Source organism: Pseudopipra pipra, chromosome 11 (assembly GCF_036250125.1).
Source record: "Pseudopipra pipra isolate bDixPip1 chromosome 11, bDixPip1.hap1, whole genome shotgun sequence".
Classification (NCBI taxonomy): Eukaryota; Metazoa; Chordata; class Aves; order Passeriformes; family Pipridae; genus Pseudopipra; species Pseudopipra pipra.
In genome coordinates this window covers 17,082,967-17,098,268 of record NC_087559.1, presented here as the reverse complement: position 1 = coordinate 17,098,268, position 15,302 = coordinate 17,082,967, and the positions used below count along the sequence as shown (strand labels likewise).

The following is a 15,302-nucleotide window of genomic DNA, read 5'->3' as shown; positions in this document are numbered from 1 at the left end:
AATCTGCTAAAAGCCTCACATTCCGTTGCTAAGCAATCAGATGATTTCTCAGGGCACTCTTCCCTTTGAGGAACCGAAGGAGTGGCACTGAAAGGGGAATTATTTACTCTTAGTTTCCCTTATATTTTGGGCAGCACTTAACAAGACTATCAGCTGCCTCAAACTCCTGTCTGAGTTCTGGCCACTCCATGAAGGTTCATCCTTCACTCCAAACACAGAAAGATATAAAAATAGCCATAATACTGCTGAACATTATTATCCACAGTCCTGTCTTGTAAAGTGATAACTCTGAGTCTCTCAGTGTCAACTGGGGCCAGACGAGCTCTTCAGATTCTTTTAAAATGTCTCTTTCACAAACCTGAACAACCACCCTAAAGGAGTTTTCTATTTGCAGGTAACCTTGAAAAAGGAAAGAAGGCCACGTGGATGTGCAGTACTATTTCTGTGCATATGTCTCGGTACAAATACTTCATCTTTCCAAGAGTTTGCTTGCACAGAACTGGAAGTGTGTAGGAAATCTGCTAAGCCTTGACTTGAAGGAATTCTGTTCCTTCAAGGGAGACCTTCTGCTGCAGACCTCAGATGCAGCATATCAATTTTAGATCATACCACACTTTTCTCTGTCTACATATTTTAGAAATCCATCACATTTCATCAGATATGGAGCAAAAGGCATCTCACTAAATAAAAATGTCTCAAAATACTCACTACAAGAGTAAACCACCTGAGTGACTCAGTGAATGGCATTTCTCATGATGAGCTTTAACTTTCAGTGCTTTGATTTTAGGGACACCCTAAAACACCCAAACCACACACCTGCAATTGCCCCAAGTCCTGTTACCCCCTCTATTCCTTTATAGGATCCCTCAGGAAATTGAAAAGCAGCCAATGGGAAACTGTTTTCACACTGAGCTGGCAAAAATTCCATCTATTCCCAACACCATCAGGTCTAACTCCTGAAACTAGAAGAGAAGTCACTCCACACGTCCCTCGCTCCCCTTTGCATAAAAGTAGCAAATTAACATTATTGATCTGACCAAATTCTAAGTTGGGCAATTATGTTTGGTCTCTCCACAGTCATCTGATCTCTCAACAGAAATAGTCCTCACATCACATCCGAAACTCTGAGGAATTTTCCTGACAGCTAAAATAGCTCCTGTGCACCAGCAGCGAGTTTCAGTGATCTCTTTAGCTGACTTAACAACTCACAGGAGTCTTGTTTGACCTAATTAACAAAAGCTTACAGGGAACTTGCAGATCCTTTATTTAGAAGTAGTATAAAAATAACAAATCTTATCAACACACACAGGGTAAGAGAGAAAGTTAACAACCTTACTGGTATAATTTTGCTGTCTCAACAGAAGTCAATACACTGGTCTGGGGAACCACACGAGAGTTGAGCACATACATTTCACTGTAAGCAATGCAATTTTGCATCTTTATCCACCTCTGGGCCTACATAAGTCTCCTCAAGGTTTGTTCTTGCTTTTCTGCTCTCTCTTCTTTGTCTCTTTGGAGTAATCACAAGAGCAGGCTCAGCTGCTTACAGTGGTACACTAGTAATCTTACTTTTCCTTCCTTTCCTTCTCCACTCCAAATTAAGTACAGTATTGGGGAAGGGAATCACTGGCATCCTTTGCTTATTGCCTTTGCAGTACTGGGAAACAATAAGCAGAACCTTTTTTTGCATTTCTTAGGCTTCCCACAAAGTGACATAGTTATCTGGTCCAAATTAATCTAAAGAAGGATGCAGAGTATTAGAGGCAGGCAAAACAATAACACGAGATACAGGGTCTGTACAGTCACTGACAGCACACGAACACATGAGGAAGTGTTGACACACACATCTGGTCAGCTGTGCTTACCAGAAACTCTACCCACAGCCTGAGCAACTCAGTATAATGTGGTGACACAGCACAGGTTTTGAACACTCAGATCCTGTGAACTCCCTCCTCACCATCTGCACAGTGGTAGTGCAAGGAGGGAAAGCCAAACCAAGTAGGTTAAATAGAACAGTGGCCTTTTTTGACAGAAAGGAGTCATTAATCTTATTGTTTCAGTGCTCATCTTAGAAGCCTGGACACAGGCAGATCAGAACTGCTCTTCATTTTCCAGTGTCATGACACGGGACCTGCACACAGACTACGTTATTCAAATATGGGAAAAATGCTCTTTTCCTAGAATCACAAACAGCCTGGGTCAGAAGGGACCTCTAGAGGTCATCCAGTCCAATTCCCCTGCCATGGGAGGGGACACCTGCCACTAGATCTGTCCAGCCCAGCCTTGGACACTTCAAGGGATGGGAGAGCCACAGCTTCTCTGGGCAACCTGTGCCAGGGCCTCACCAACTCATGTGTAGAAGTTTTCTTCCTTTTATCTAGTCAATCTCCCCTCTTTTCTAGTTTAAAACCATAACCCCTTGTCCTATTGCTACAGGCACTCCTAAGAAGTCTGTCCCCAGAACAAGAGAAGTCATACCATCTTTACTCCTTTAAAAATATTAAATATTTAAGTTCTATTTCTGATTGCTCAATTAGAAAAAAACCCCTAAAGATTATTTTTATGTAGGTCTAGAATTTCTGACAAGGTTAGCATTAGAAAAAAAAACCCAAATAACAAATAAACGACAAATATTGAAAAAATAAGTAACAAATTCGGGTATCTTTCATATCAGTATTATTTATATTCCTTTCCAATTTAAGAAAAACCTCTGCCATTTTCAAAATACTTGTTGTTTTGTTAGCATTTAAAGAGTTATATGATCAGAATGCAACTGCTCAGACCATAATGTGACACTACAGTAAAGCAAAGAACACAACACACATCTTTCCATTCCAAATTCATTTCAGGCACAGCCCTTTCTCTGTGAACTCATTTCAGACAAATGCCTTTTTCTCCCAGACCATCACTGTGCTTTCACCTTGACAGCAAAAATTACAAGACTATCACAGCCCTGTGCAGTACAGTAAACTCAGGCTAATCTTTCTAATATCTGCTTCACAGCCATCTAAACTAATATTGCTGCACAGCCCCCAGAACTCAAGCCCATCCGAGCTTCCCCACACCGTTTATTCCCGGTCCCAGCACAGGCTCTCTGTGGACAGGAGGAAAGGAGCAAGATTCCCAACATTTTACACCAACTGATTTTCTGCAGCTGTCTCAAAGCTGTGATTCACTTTACCCTTCCATTTCTCACTGTTCTCCTCCTCCCTCCAATTTTCTGTCAGCTGAGCTACCTTATCTTGGAACAACACAGAATCCCTCTCCAGGCAGTGTTTTAATCACTCCAGGCTTGCTGGGTATTACATCCCAGTTCCTATTGTTTAACTGCAAGACAAATACAAACCCTACAATGTATCTCAGCAATACAAGTAAGGCAACTGATTGGAATTTTTAATTGAAACAAACTTGGTCTTTCAAACCATAATCCAGGTAAGCAGTTCACCAAAAATCATGAGATGAGCACTTCAGCCTATTCAGAGATGTTGAGAGATGCTGTTTGGCAGCACTGCTGGTACCCCTTACAGGCACTGACCTACTGAAATCATCTGTGGAACAACCAGAGTTTAAACCTGCCCTACAATAAGAAACTTTCTGACAAAGCTGACCAGGCACAGCAGCATGATAAATAACATTAATTACATTTCTTACAGGATTCTCATTACAGTTTGAGAATAGTAAAAATTTCTGCTGGTGCTGATCCAACGACAAGCAAGTATTTCCATTTAGTCCCTTAATATGTTTTAAGATGTGGCCTTACAGCACAGCTTCCAGCCTGAACAGCAATTACAAAAGCCTAACCCAGGCTCTGCCACAGCCACTTATGCACCTTGGGGCATGTCCTCAGGCTTCCAATTTACAGCCCATAAAAGGGACAAATGTCTTTCACCCCCTTCACAAGGGGGTAGGTTGTTCTTTACATCAGAAAGGCTGTGCTACTGTATCAGTGGCCTTGAGCAGAAGAAATCACTGAACTTGGTCAAACACTGACATTTGGCCCAGGGAAGTTGTGGAATCTCCATTCACATGGAACTCAAAACCTCACTGGTGCAGTCCTGCCACTCTGGTCTATCTGACCCTACTCGAGAAGGCAGCTGATGATCTCAAGAAGTCCCATCCAATCTAAACAATTCTGTGATTATTTCTATATTAGAAAATTATAATTTTTTTTCTTAATTTTTGGGGGACAAAACCTCACACCACAAAACAAAAGCATTTTCAACTCAGAACCTCTGCCAATTTCTTCATGTCATGGAGCAGATATCTCCTTCCAAAGTTCTACGAGAACAGTAAATTCTTTCCCCTGTTATTTAAGAATACAATAATGTTTTGTGCAATGTTATAAGAAATATAATGAGCTAAAATACAAAGCGGTCCCAGAAAGAAAAACCACCAAATGAAAGTTTATAGTAGAGCTTTCTCCCTCCTTCCCCTCGAGGAACTAGTGTTGACAGTAAAGAAGAAATGCATTAGTAGAAAGGAAGTGTAACTCATTTGTAGGTAAAATGATTCCCCCTTCTCCAATTCAATATCACTGCCAGTATTATTGTTGTCATCTTCAGCTGACACTGGGGAGAGGGGAAAATTGTTACAGGAAGAAAACAGAAAAGATCACGTATTTGAAAGGGAAAAAGGAGGAGTACCAGTGGAAAGGGTGGTACAGAAATGTGTGTTGTGGCCTCCCTCCATTAGATCAGATGTTACTTTCCAAGAAAATGCCTTCAGGGACATATGATCCCCACAGAAGAACTGGGAGCAACAAAAGCAAAAGTAATTTCATAAGAGTTGATTGCTTTTTGAAGGAAGTACAGACCAGCTGGTTATGCTGGAGATACACCAGACTCATCCAACCAGATCTTTCCTGGATTTATTTCCTAGATATCCAACTCCTGTCACTTCAGGTTTACCTGAGGAAACAAAGCTGCTGCAGCTCTATGTAAGGTATTTCTCTAAGGTAAGGAGTGAAAAGAAATTCAGGCTTGTACCACCTACAGTTCTTGATCCTAATCCTACAGTTAGGGCTTGCAATTACTAAGCTAAAAAGAGAAAATAAAAACCAGGAAAAAAATATCTTCAAATGCGCAAGTTTTTTATCTGCTGTTTCATGGGATTTGGCCATTAAAATGTAAGACAAGAGCAAGGATGAAAGCAGAAGTAGGAGACATTATGTGTCAGCAATTGAAAATTACATAAAATAGGTGAGTATAAAGCTCAATACACTTATCTTAGTGTTTAATTTTAATATATGGAGGAACAATTGTACGAAACCCTCCACAGCAAGTTCTTCCCCTTTCAGACTCTAGACACTAAAACAAATACTTACAAACTGTGCTGAATAATTCTTTGAAGTCTTTGATGGGACTTACAGGAGTACACCATTATATTATTTCTTACATATTTAATGACACTTTAAACAATAAAGCTTTCAGATCTAAAGGCAGAACTTCAGACCCACTGAAATTTCCAGTGCAGCCCATGTGAATCTCACCTGACTCACCAAATGTGATCCTGCAGTCAGCAAACCCTCACTAGCACAGTGAATCCAATAATCCTTATATTGATTCTGGGGGTTTCCTGATGGACTGAAATGCAGTTGAGATGCACAGTAAGAGCACTGTTCTTACCACATAGAGCTGCTTCCAGAGCACGGCCCATTCCTGCAGCGTTGCTGTCACCTCAGTCACCACAGAATCTTCAAGTGGAACAACTGTTTCATATTGCCTGCAGAGAAAGAGGGGGGAAAATTAGGAAAGGTACCCTGGAAAGGGTAGAAAAAGACGTAAATGTCAGCATAGTAATTTGTAAAATGCTACAACTTGAATTTGTTGAACATAAAGAAGAGTATCTTAGGAGGATCGTTTTGTCTGCTGTTACACTGAAGCACTCTCAGACTCATGTCAGCTGTTCCTCCAGCACATTCCACAAGAATAAGCTTGTGTGAAGCATTTCCTAGTTACTTGTCCAAAATACACAATTTCACTTTCATCAAGGTCACTGGGAACAGTTTTCATTATTACAGCACGTTAAATAAACTTGCCTGTAAAGGGGGGCCCTTCACAGTTTGTGTCCCTTCTATAAGCCAGTCCAACCCTTTTCCTCCTCCAGTTAATGTCAGCCAATATCATAAACTACCCAAAATACCTGCTATCTATTAACCTTTCTTATCAGCAGACCTCTTTAATATTGTATATTCTTAAATACAGGGGCAGAATTTTTTACCAAACACGAAATAACCATGACCTCTGGTTCAGGGCTGCACTACATCCTGTTCTATCAACTGGTACATCAGGACTTGACACTTAGTTTTAAAAAGTACATTGGCTTTCCTAGTAAATATCAAAATATCCTGAACTGCTTGCCCTTTACAAATCCTGAGCCAACATCAAGCACTAACTACAGATTACAGGGAACTGGTCTTCCCCCTAAGGGGAGTACACGTTAGGAGTAGTTATTCTATGCAATATATATCATTTTATTACACTCAAAAATTATGAAGCATCAGTATTACAGCTGCCCTTACAATCTTTACTAAGTCCCTTTGGGGATAAACATACAATTCAAGACCATCAGAAGTCACCTATTTTTCTAGAGGTACTTCACTAAATGCCATTTAATACGTTTTATCTTCCACATTTAATTTGTTGCCTCGGGTCACTCTCAAACACTGCACTTATAAATCTCCCCACAGCAGCCTGAATGTGGAATATGCAAGTAAAAGCAGCAGTGAAGACACGAGATATTGATCTCAGGAGCCCCAGCCAACCTCAGAGGAAACTCTGCAGGTTCCAGAGCCCACACTCAGTAACATCTCCGACACGGCATTGACACCACATTATTCACATTAACTCAAAAAAATCTACCACCAGCAACACATGAGCTACAAACAAAGACAGTGAAGGTAAAATATTTTCAGCAGAGTGTACTTCAGTCATTCTTTGGATGGGGTGTGGAGGGCTGGATCCCTTTGAAAAGGTTCAGAGTAACAAGAGCTACCCTGTCAAACGATGTCTCTCTGAAAATCTGCTGATAAATAAGATGGGCTGTCAACTTACTGGTGCCTCCACCACAAACAGGAACATATAGAATTTTGCCAGTGAGAAAACAAATGAAAAATGAAAAATATAAGCAGAGTTCTTTAAATGCCTGTGTTTCAGGTGATACCTCTGAAGTTACAGTTTTATTGGCCAAAGTGAACACAAGTAACCAGATCTGATTCTTGCTATATTAAAAACAAAAAAACCACCCCAAACTCTGCAGAATTACATTTAGTTTTCAGATCCTCATACACAAAAAAAAGATACAATGAACTAAACCTCTCTATAAGTTTCATTAATTACTTCTTTGATTCCCTTCTAGATAAAAATAACTGTAGCTTCTTAGAAAGAAGGAAGAATACTCACCCTCTGTTACTGACAATTGCCTTTTTCAAGTGAATATAGTTGGCAGGAAAAATCCCCTACAAGATAAAAAATTCTATAAGTTAGAAAAATATATCTGCAGTTTTTAGCATTGATAACCTAAGCCACAATAAATAATTGCCAGTACACCAATCAAAAAAAACAACAACCCTAACAATGTGTCAAAGCTGTCAGGCAGTCAAAAGTCAATATTCAGATTAGTCACAATCGATCATTTCAGTCCCTCTTAGACCAGGACAGCACACTGGATCAAAGCTCCATGTAGAAAGATCAAGCTTTTAACACAGAAGTTCTGCAAGTCTATTCAATAAAAATATCTTACAAAAATTCAAGCTTGGTCCTGTGCATTCCCAAAAGCTCCTGAAGTGTTGGGAAACATGGTGAGATATAAAAAACACTGGTAAGTCAACCAGGACCAAATGAAAAGATGCCACTCTTATCCCACCAGCTGCCTTGGAAGGGACAAGAGTGATTTAAGTTTAGCCAATTGTTTTCCCACTGCAAAGGGGGTGTGACCCCAACAACCCACTAGGAGGTGAGGAGCAAGCAGAAAGTAGGGAGAGTGCAGAGAACAGCTTGCAGTAGCAGAAAGGAATGAATAACAGATCCAAACACTAGGAATATTTACTGGAGAGATGTAAGGTAGCTGAGACAGCCAGAAAAACGTCTCCTTTGCAGCTTGCAGGAGAGCAGAGCAGCCCACCATAAAATCTGTGCCAAGCCCCTACACCAGTGTTTCCCTACAGACAGAAGGATTCTATTACCTGCATGCCCTGCAGCTATCAGTTTTCCTCCCTCTTTCCAAGGAAAAGCTGTTCAAACCCATTTATTGCCTTCTGCTGTTCCCATGAGGACTGGACTCCAACCTTGCCTGGGCCATTGTGCTCTTGTGTGATGAGACATTGGGGAAAAGAGGTAATTTAACCCCAACTTTACATATTGTTCTGTGATCTCTGTAAAACACACAGCCCTGAGTCCTCAAAGTCCATCAGTGTGTAAGAACAGCATCCCTGCACTTCAGGGGGAAATACAGAACAAAATTGGAAACCTCTGGGTTAAAAACCAGCTGCCAGACTGACAAAAATGTCAGCAATCAAGTGTGGGCTTTCAAGTCTTAGAGCTTTAGAACTGCAGGAATTAGAATTTAGGAAGAAAAAATTTCATGGGGGGGTTGAAAGGAATACTAAGTAAAGGTGATTCCACATTGTAGGAAAAATTCCTTCTTTTTCATAAGAAAGACTCTAAAATTGCAGAGGGGAAAAGGATGGGTCTAAAAGGAATGGCTTCTGCAGGAAAAAAGTAAATGTGAATGTTTTCAGCCACACCAAAATCTGGGAAGGGGAGAAATGCTACTTCAGCTTCTTGTTTGGTTCACCTGCACTTAATGCTGCTCATTTCTGTGATCCTGTGGTTACCTAAGAAACCAGGGAAGGTTTGAAGGGCTCTCCTATCAAATCTGAACATATACACAAGCAGAAGATGTACCAAAACACACACAGTGACTGTAGGGTTTTCAGTAATAGTATTATAGTCATGAAAATATAATACAGGTAATATTATCTTCCATAATACAGGTAAAATGAGAAATCTGGTACTCTTCTCTCTTTAAATACAAGCAATATTTAAACCAAAACACAATGAAGTGATGCTTATATAGAGGCAGCTATTTGCCTGTTTGGATACATACATTTATAAAAACATAGATGCAGTCACAAAAAAAATGATATCAGAACAGTCAAAAAAGTTCTCTAAGAGCAAAACAAGGATAGGACTGGAAAAACTGCAAAATAACCTAATACAGTGATGTTAAAATGTCAAAATCTGAAAAAAGAACAAACTTTACAATATATCCTTTGCCACTGGACTTTCTTCAAAGTTGTCTTAGATTAATAATGCAAATTATCAAATATGTTCTTTAAAAATCTTGAATTAAAGCAATTCAAGATCGCCCACCTATGCTTTTCTTAGGAGAGTAGGGTGGAAAGGATCAAACCAGGTGAGATCCATAAATGTTGAAAAAATTACCCATTATGTGTCAGGAAGGTTTCTGCTCCTCTGAGTGACTAATGAGTATCACTGTCACAATTTAGAAAATGAATCCAAGCCTCCCACAGGAAAAAAGTTAGAGCACTAAAATCTTAAGGGTAAGGAAAAATGAAAAGTTTACTGGGTTGCAACAGCAAAATAGATTTAATCTCCCACTAGATTAACAAATGTATCCACGCTTACCTTTACATTGGGCTTCTTGATGGAAACACCTCGGTACCACCCTGAAAGCAGACAAAACACACGGTGTGTTCACTTGTGGCATTGCTGTCTTTACACAAGAGCAAACTGACTGAAACCATCCAATTACTGAGACCATCTCAAAAACCACACAGGTCAAATTTTTTTAAAAGGTTTTTTTGTTCACTTGGGGTTTTTTAAATTATTGTTATTATTTTGCTGTCTAACGATGACAAGCAATTAAGAACCTGCAATGCTCCTGTTTATTCCCCCAGGAATAAAAGCAGCTTAGTGTACTTAGATCCTGTACTAATAATCATTAGCCACCCTGGCAAAGATTCATTCAGCACTCAGTCAAGAATCTCTAACACTTCTCTCACTCACTGGTACAGGAGACTCTGTAGTGTTTATCTTAAAATCAGAAATCTGTCCTTTGAAAGCCAGGAAAAGCCATTATCACACATCTCTAATGTGGTTTAAACAAATATAAATCCTTTGCATGTGTCTGGTCTTATCTATGTCTGTGAGACTGGAGAACAGGCTTCAGGGTCGAATTTCACAAACCCAATTATTATTCTCGTATCTCCCATCAATTAACAGCTCCAGACAGGACAGTAAACGAGGAGTAAAACACAAAGCTGCAAGTTAAACAGAAGAACCCAATTACTCCTGCTTTGCACAGGTGACAGTGATGAGACTGGGCAAAATTCCACAGAAGACAAATCCACTTTCCATTAAAATTGCTCTAATTTTCCCAGCAACTTTCTTTTTTTTTTCCCCTACAGACAGAGTTCAGGTGTAAGTTAGATATAATTAAATATCTGCAGCATTCAAAAGAGCCCTAGCAAAACCTGTCAGTGATTTGCTATGGAGAATAGGGCAAACCAGAACAAAGTAACTGGGTGTTTTGTGTCTCTCAGAAAAAGGACCTCATATTTGGCTGAATTATGATATGAGTCTCATTTAGAGGCTCAGATGTGGGGAAGAGGGCCTTGATTTTGTTTTAAAGACAACCTGAGAGTCTAAATTTTTTTTTAAAGGAAATCTGACTTCATATAAAATAAAATAATTAATGAATTCAAGGCCTTTGCAAATCTCAGTATGGAAAAACTTAAAATCCATCTTCTTTATTACCCAAATTTCTCATGAGGACAGGACAGAACACTAAGACTTGTTTTCCTATGAAATCACTGATTATATTAAAATAATAAATTTTTTGTTTTCAATTTATTTTAGTTGAACAAACTTCATGGGATTCATATCAGTATAAACACACAGGCACAAACTACACACAGATCCTTAACATGAGTAATTTCTAAAACTCCACACAACTGTGCCTGCAACACCTGCTTTGGAGCAACAGATGCTGCATAATTTTAAGGTCACAGAAAAAAAATAAATGCATTTATCCTGCAGGATAACCAGGATAACCAGGGATTTGTTGTTACCAGTATTAAATACAGTCTGTACCTTAGAAATAATCATACATCTGAGCTTCAAGGCAAACAGAATGGCAAACTTTTTGGTAAATAGGGAAAAAAGTGCTTTCATCTAAGTTTGTGAGCAGATCTGTAAAAGACAGAACAAAACCCAGTGAAGGAGGTGACCATTAATAATTCAGGTGTGCAGGGTAGGGAATGAAACACATTTCCAAAAAACTACTTTACTTCTTGAGTTTTCTGTTCTCCATTGCAAAGCAGAATTTCAAAGCCCAGGTGTGTGTTTACAGAGCTGTGAAAAGCAGGCAGGGAAGGACCCCTGAGAAATCCCCCAGCTCATCCCAGCCACCCCCTAAACTTCTCCTCACAGATGGTTAGTCTGCTTTTAACAGTGTCCAATAATTTATTAACAGGACTGAATAACACAGCACTGTGGAAAATGATCCATAAATCTTCTGTGAAACCTACATTCCAAGGTATTTCTGCACAGAATTCCAAGGAAACAGAGTATACTGCTGCTGCCTCACACAGACCAGTGTGAAAGAGCTGGTGCTGCACAGGCACCTTTTTATTCCACAGACCAACACTGGCCAATAAAACTGCATGTAACAGTGAAATTTTGGTATGACACTTGGAAATCTAGAATATTTACATTCAATGGAGATGACAGATCCATTGGACAACCAATTTCAGTGTCTCAGACAACATACATGCACTTTGTAACCTAAACTTTCTTTGCTGCTATTCAAATCCAGGATTCTTTTCTTTTAGTCAATACGGAAAACATTTTTTTTTTACTTCCCTTTTGCAGGTACATTTATACATTTGAAAAGTGGTATATTTCCCTTTAATCTTATATACTGCGCTCTCCAGATCTTAGTTTTCCTTTCTTCTTTTTTTTTTCCCCCCTCTTTTTCAGTGTGGTATAATATTTTTAGAATCATCCTTCTCTGTTTTGAGTTTCCTCCAACTCTATGCAAGTAAGAGACAGTTAAAGAAGAGCTCACCAGAACCTGAAAGCACTAAACTGTAAAATGCATTTGCTTGCAATGAACACCACCAAAGCCTCATTCTGTACCTCAAAGTAAAAGCCATGAGAAAAGGTACAATGCTTTTCTGTTAAAAGCACATTTAGAAAATTGAATCTGCATTACGTTATTCCCTAAAATGAACTAACCCTGCATTCTGAAATTAAATACATTAATAGTCTTAAATACATTAATATTGATCTAATCATATATTTTAAAGAGCATTTGTTTTGGAGGATTTAATCACAATAGTCATCAAATCCAGGCAGGTGCTTCAGCTGATTGTGATCCCAACGTGCCCGCCGTGGTTAGACCCCACTAATGACTAACGGGTTTAGATGCTACTGTACTGCAAATAACTACTTGCTAATACTTTAGAATTATGGCTTGCATTTCCTAGTGATACATGGCATTTAAAGGGCACTGCCTTCACAAAAATGGTGAAAAAGATGGGATTTAAAATCAAGAAGCAGGAAGACACAGCTATGAAGCGAATTTTGTGAATTAGTTAATGTGGAACAATGACCATGCCTGCAGTGAAGCTGGGAGGGACATGGCTTGGACAGCTGACCTGAATCAGCCAAAGGGCTATTCCATCCCATACACATAATCTGCTATAAGAAAACCTAAAATCATTTAATTAGTAGTGCCATGCTAAGCAATGCCCTACTCGGAATAGGAAGGAGAACACTAAATATATCCCACACAGGTCTGATGAACTTCCAAGTATTATATTATAGTCAAAATAAAGTAGCTAAAATGACAAAGACACCTTAGAATGGGCAAAATTACCTTCCAGGATACAGATGACCCTGCAAGCAAACTGTTTCACCTCAGAAAGGTGACATTCAGACTCCAAACACAGAACCCAGGAAAACCCACAACCCTCTGCAGCTGCCTTTTCCAACACCATCTAATGGTATTTGATATAAGCTCAGGGAAATGAAGAGTTGGCTGTTGTACAGCTCTGCCCTCTGTACACCCTACACAGCAAATAATCTCTCAAAGATCTGCAAGGAGAATTAATTCCATGGCAATAAACCGGAGAAAAACCAAAAGGAAAAGCCCCCTGTCACACCTGCTCCCCTGCACATTCAGACGACCACTTGCTCCTAACTTTTTATTCCAAACACACTCTCTGTACACATATTCCCACTGTAGGTTACCTGCAGGTCAGGAATCAAAGCTCAATGACTTCACAGTGTATGCAACCACATGTCCCTGTCCTTCCCTTTGTTCCCAGGGCTTTGGGAGCCACAGGCAGTGTTGGGCTTCCTGCTCAGCTCTCACCACCCCTGGAATTCAACAAGGCCTCTGAAGAGGCAGGACAGAAAGATGGACTGGGACTGTAGCACACATCAAAAACTTGCTCAGGTAAATACCCCCTCTTTCACCCACAACTACCTGTACCTGTGGAAACCCACAGTGTGGGAAAGCTGAAGCCATATGAGAGAAACCTGCGAACTCTTGGATAAAGGCTGAAAAACAGTGTTTGCCCAGGCATTGGCACTCAGAATTCACTCATAGTGCAGCCCCAGCTACACTGCAAAGGCAGCTCTGGGCCAGGCCTGCACATCTCAATCTTTGTTTGCATGACTAGAAGAGCTACCAATGGTTATTTGATCTTTTCTTGGAAGTGCCTTGAACAAAACAAGATATTCTCCCTAAAAGCCACCTCTCAACCTCTTTCAGATCTCCACTTAATCCACAAGAGGTCTGTCACATGGAAAAAGCTCGCTCCTTTAGAGGACTCGTTCGTAGAAAAGCAAAAGGGTCCTAATTGAAAGGTATTGATCTATTTTCCAGAAAAATAAAGCTCGAGTATCAAGGTTAAATAAAGAAGCATTGGCTGCAGAAAAAAACAAATTCCACATGTAATTTCTTGACAAACAAAATTCTGAAAATAAATTACGTAAGTATTTATGGTAAATCCTAAAGCTAATGTTTGTTCTTAAAGAAAGCACTGCTACAGCAGAACCTGCTACAAGAACTCAAGCCTTTTTTATTCTATGAAAATAAGTATACTCTGCAGTAACGTGAGCAACCCTCAAACCTGGAGCAAAGCTGTCTTTTGCATATATTAGCCAATAAACAATTGGTTTTACCTTGCAATCTGCATCTAAACTGCTGTGCAGAGCTAAAGGCACCCAAAGTGACCCAGAAGAGAGACAGGAACAGCGCTCAGCAAAAGCTTCTTGATGCTGAAGCTCCTCAATGCCCAGACCTCTCTGTCCCGAGCTCTCAGCTCCGCGGTGCCAGGGCAGGACAATGCCCAGCCCAGCCCAGCCCAGCCCGCCAGCACCACGTCAGGGAGCAGCCTGTGCCAGCAGAGCCACAGGAATCTGCTGATAAAGCTGCCAGAGATGCCACAACAAAAGCAGAGGAGGGAGAATGAGTTTTATCTTGGTCACAGCCAAACAGAGGGTCATCAAGAAGCCACTCCCGTGCTCCAAAAGGCTTTCAGTAACCAGGTGAGATCTTCCCAGCAGCTGAGTGTGCCCAAGAGACTGCAGCTCCACGGGCACACTCCACAAAGAGCAAAAGGGATGAAAAGGCAAAAAGGAAAAGGGATATTTCACTGGAGACATCTTTCTTAGTCTCAGGAAGGGGTTAATTTGGCCCAGCCAGCCACAGGACAGCTCCCAGCTCCAGCTGGAAGGAAACCTGCACTGTTCCCACAGCACTGACAGGCTGAAGGGTGATTCCTCACTCATCTGTATGGCACAGCTTGGCAGCAGGGCAAAGACACCCCTTCTCAGTTCAATTCATCAAGAATTTAGGACAAAAACCCTAATTGGAAGCTGTATCTACTGCTTAAGTGTCCCAAATACCAGAAACTTAATTTGACCATGTTGTCACTGCTGGAATAACAGAGAAAACTTTAAATATATTACATGCACGGTTTAAGAACACAGTTATTAACATACACACATGTGTATGTTAAGAACACAGTTAATAACATACACACCATGTAAATAAATACTTGTGTGGACAGCAGAATTTGCATGGGTAAAATATTCTTCTTCTAACTAGTGCTTCAGGAATGAGCTGGTGTTTCTATCCTTCAGTGAATATACAAGATTGTCAAGGTAATAATTAAAGTTACTGAAGTTGTAGCATTTTTAATCTAAAGAAAATCACCTCCCAGCAATAAAAACAAACGGACAAAACAGACATTTTAAATTTGCTCT

At 40.1% G+C, this 15,302-nt stretch overlaps 1 protein-coding gene across 9 annotated transcripts in view; it reads right to left on the bottom strand.

Annotated features, from left to right (window-relative positions):
- The window catches only part of DOCK3 (dedicator of cytokinesis 3), a 189,303-nt gene that overhangs the window by 151,277 nt on the left and 22,724 nt on the right, over nt 1-15,302 (bottom strand). For all 9 annotated transcript variants that reach the window (XM_064667892.1, XM_064667899.1, XM_064667900.1 and 6 more), the window contains exons 3-5: nt 9,648-9,688; nt 7,401-7,456; nt 5,625-5,721 (exon numbers count right to left, since the gene is read on the bottom strand). In XM_064667892.1, the coding sequence (XP_064523962.1) occupies nt 5,625-5,721; nt 7,401-7,456; nt 9,648-9,688 (194 nt within the window). The remainder of the gene's footprint in view (nt 1-5,624; nt 5,722-7,400; nt 7,457-9,647; nt 9,689-15,302) is intronic.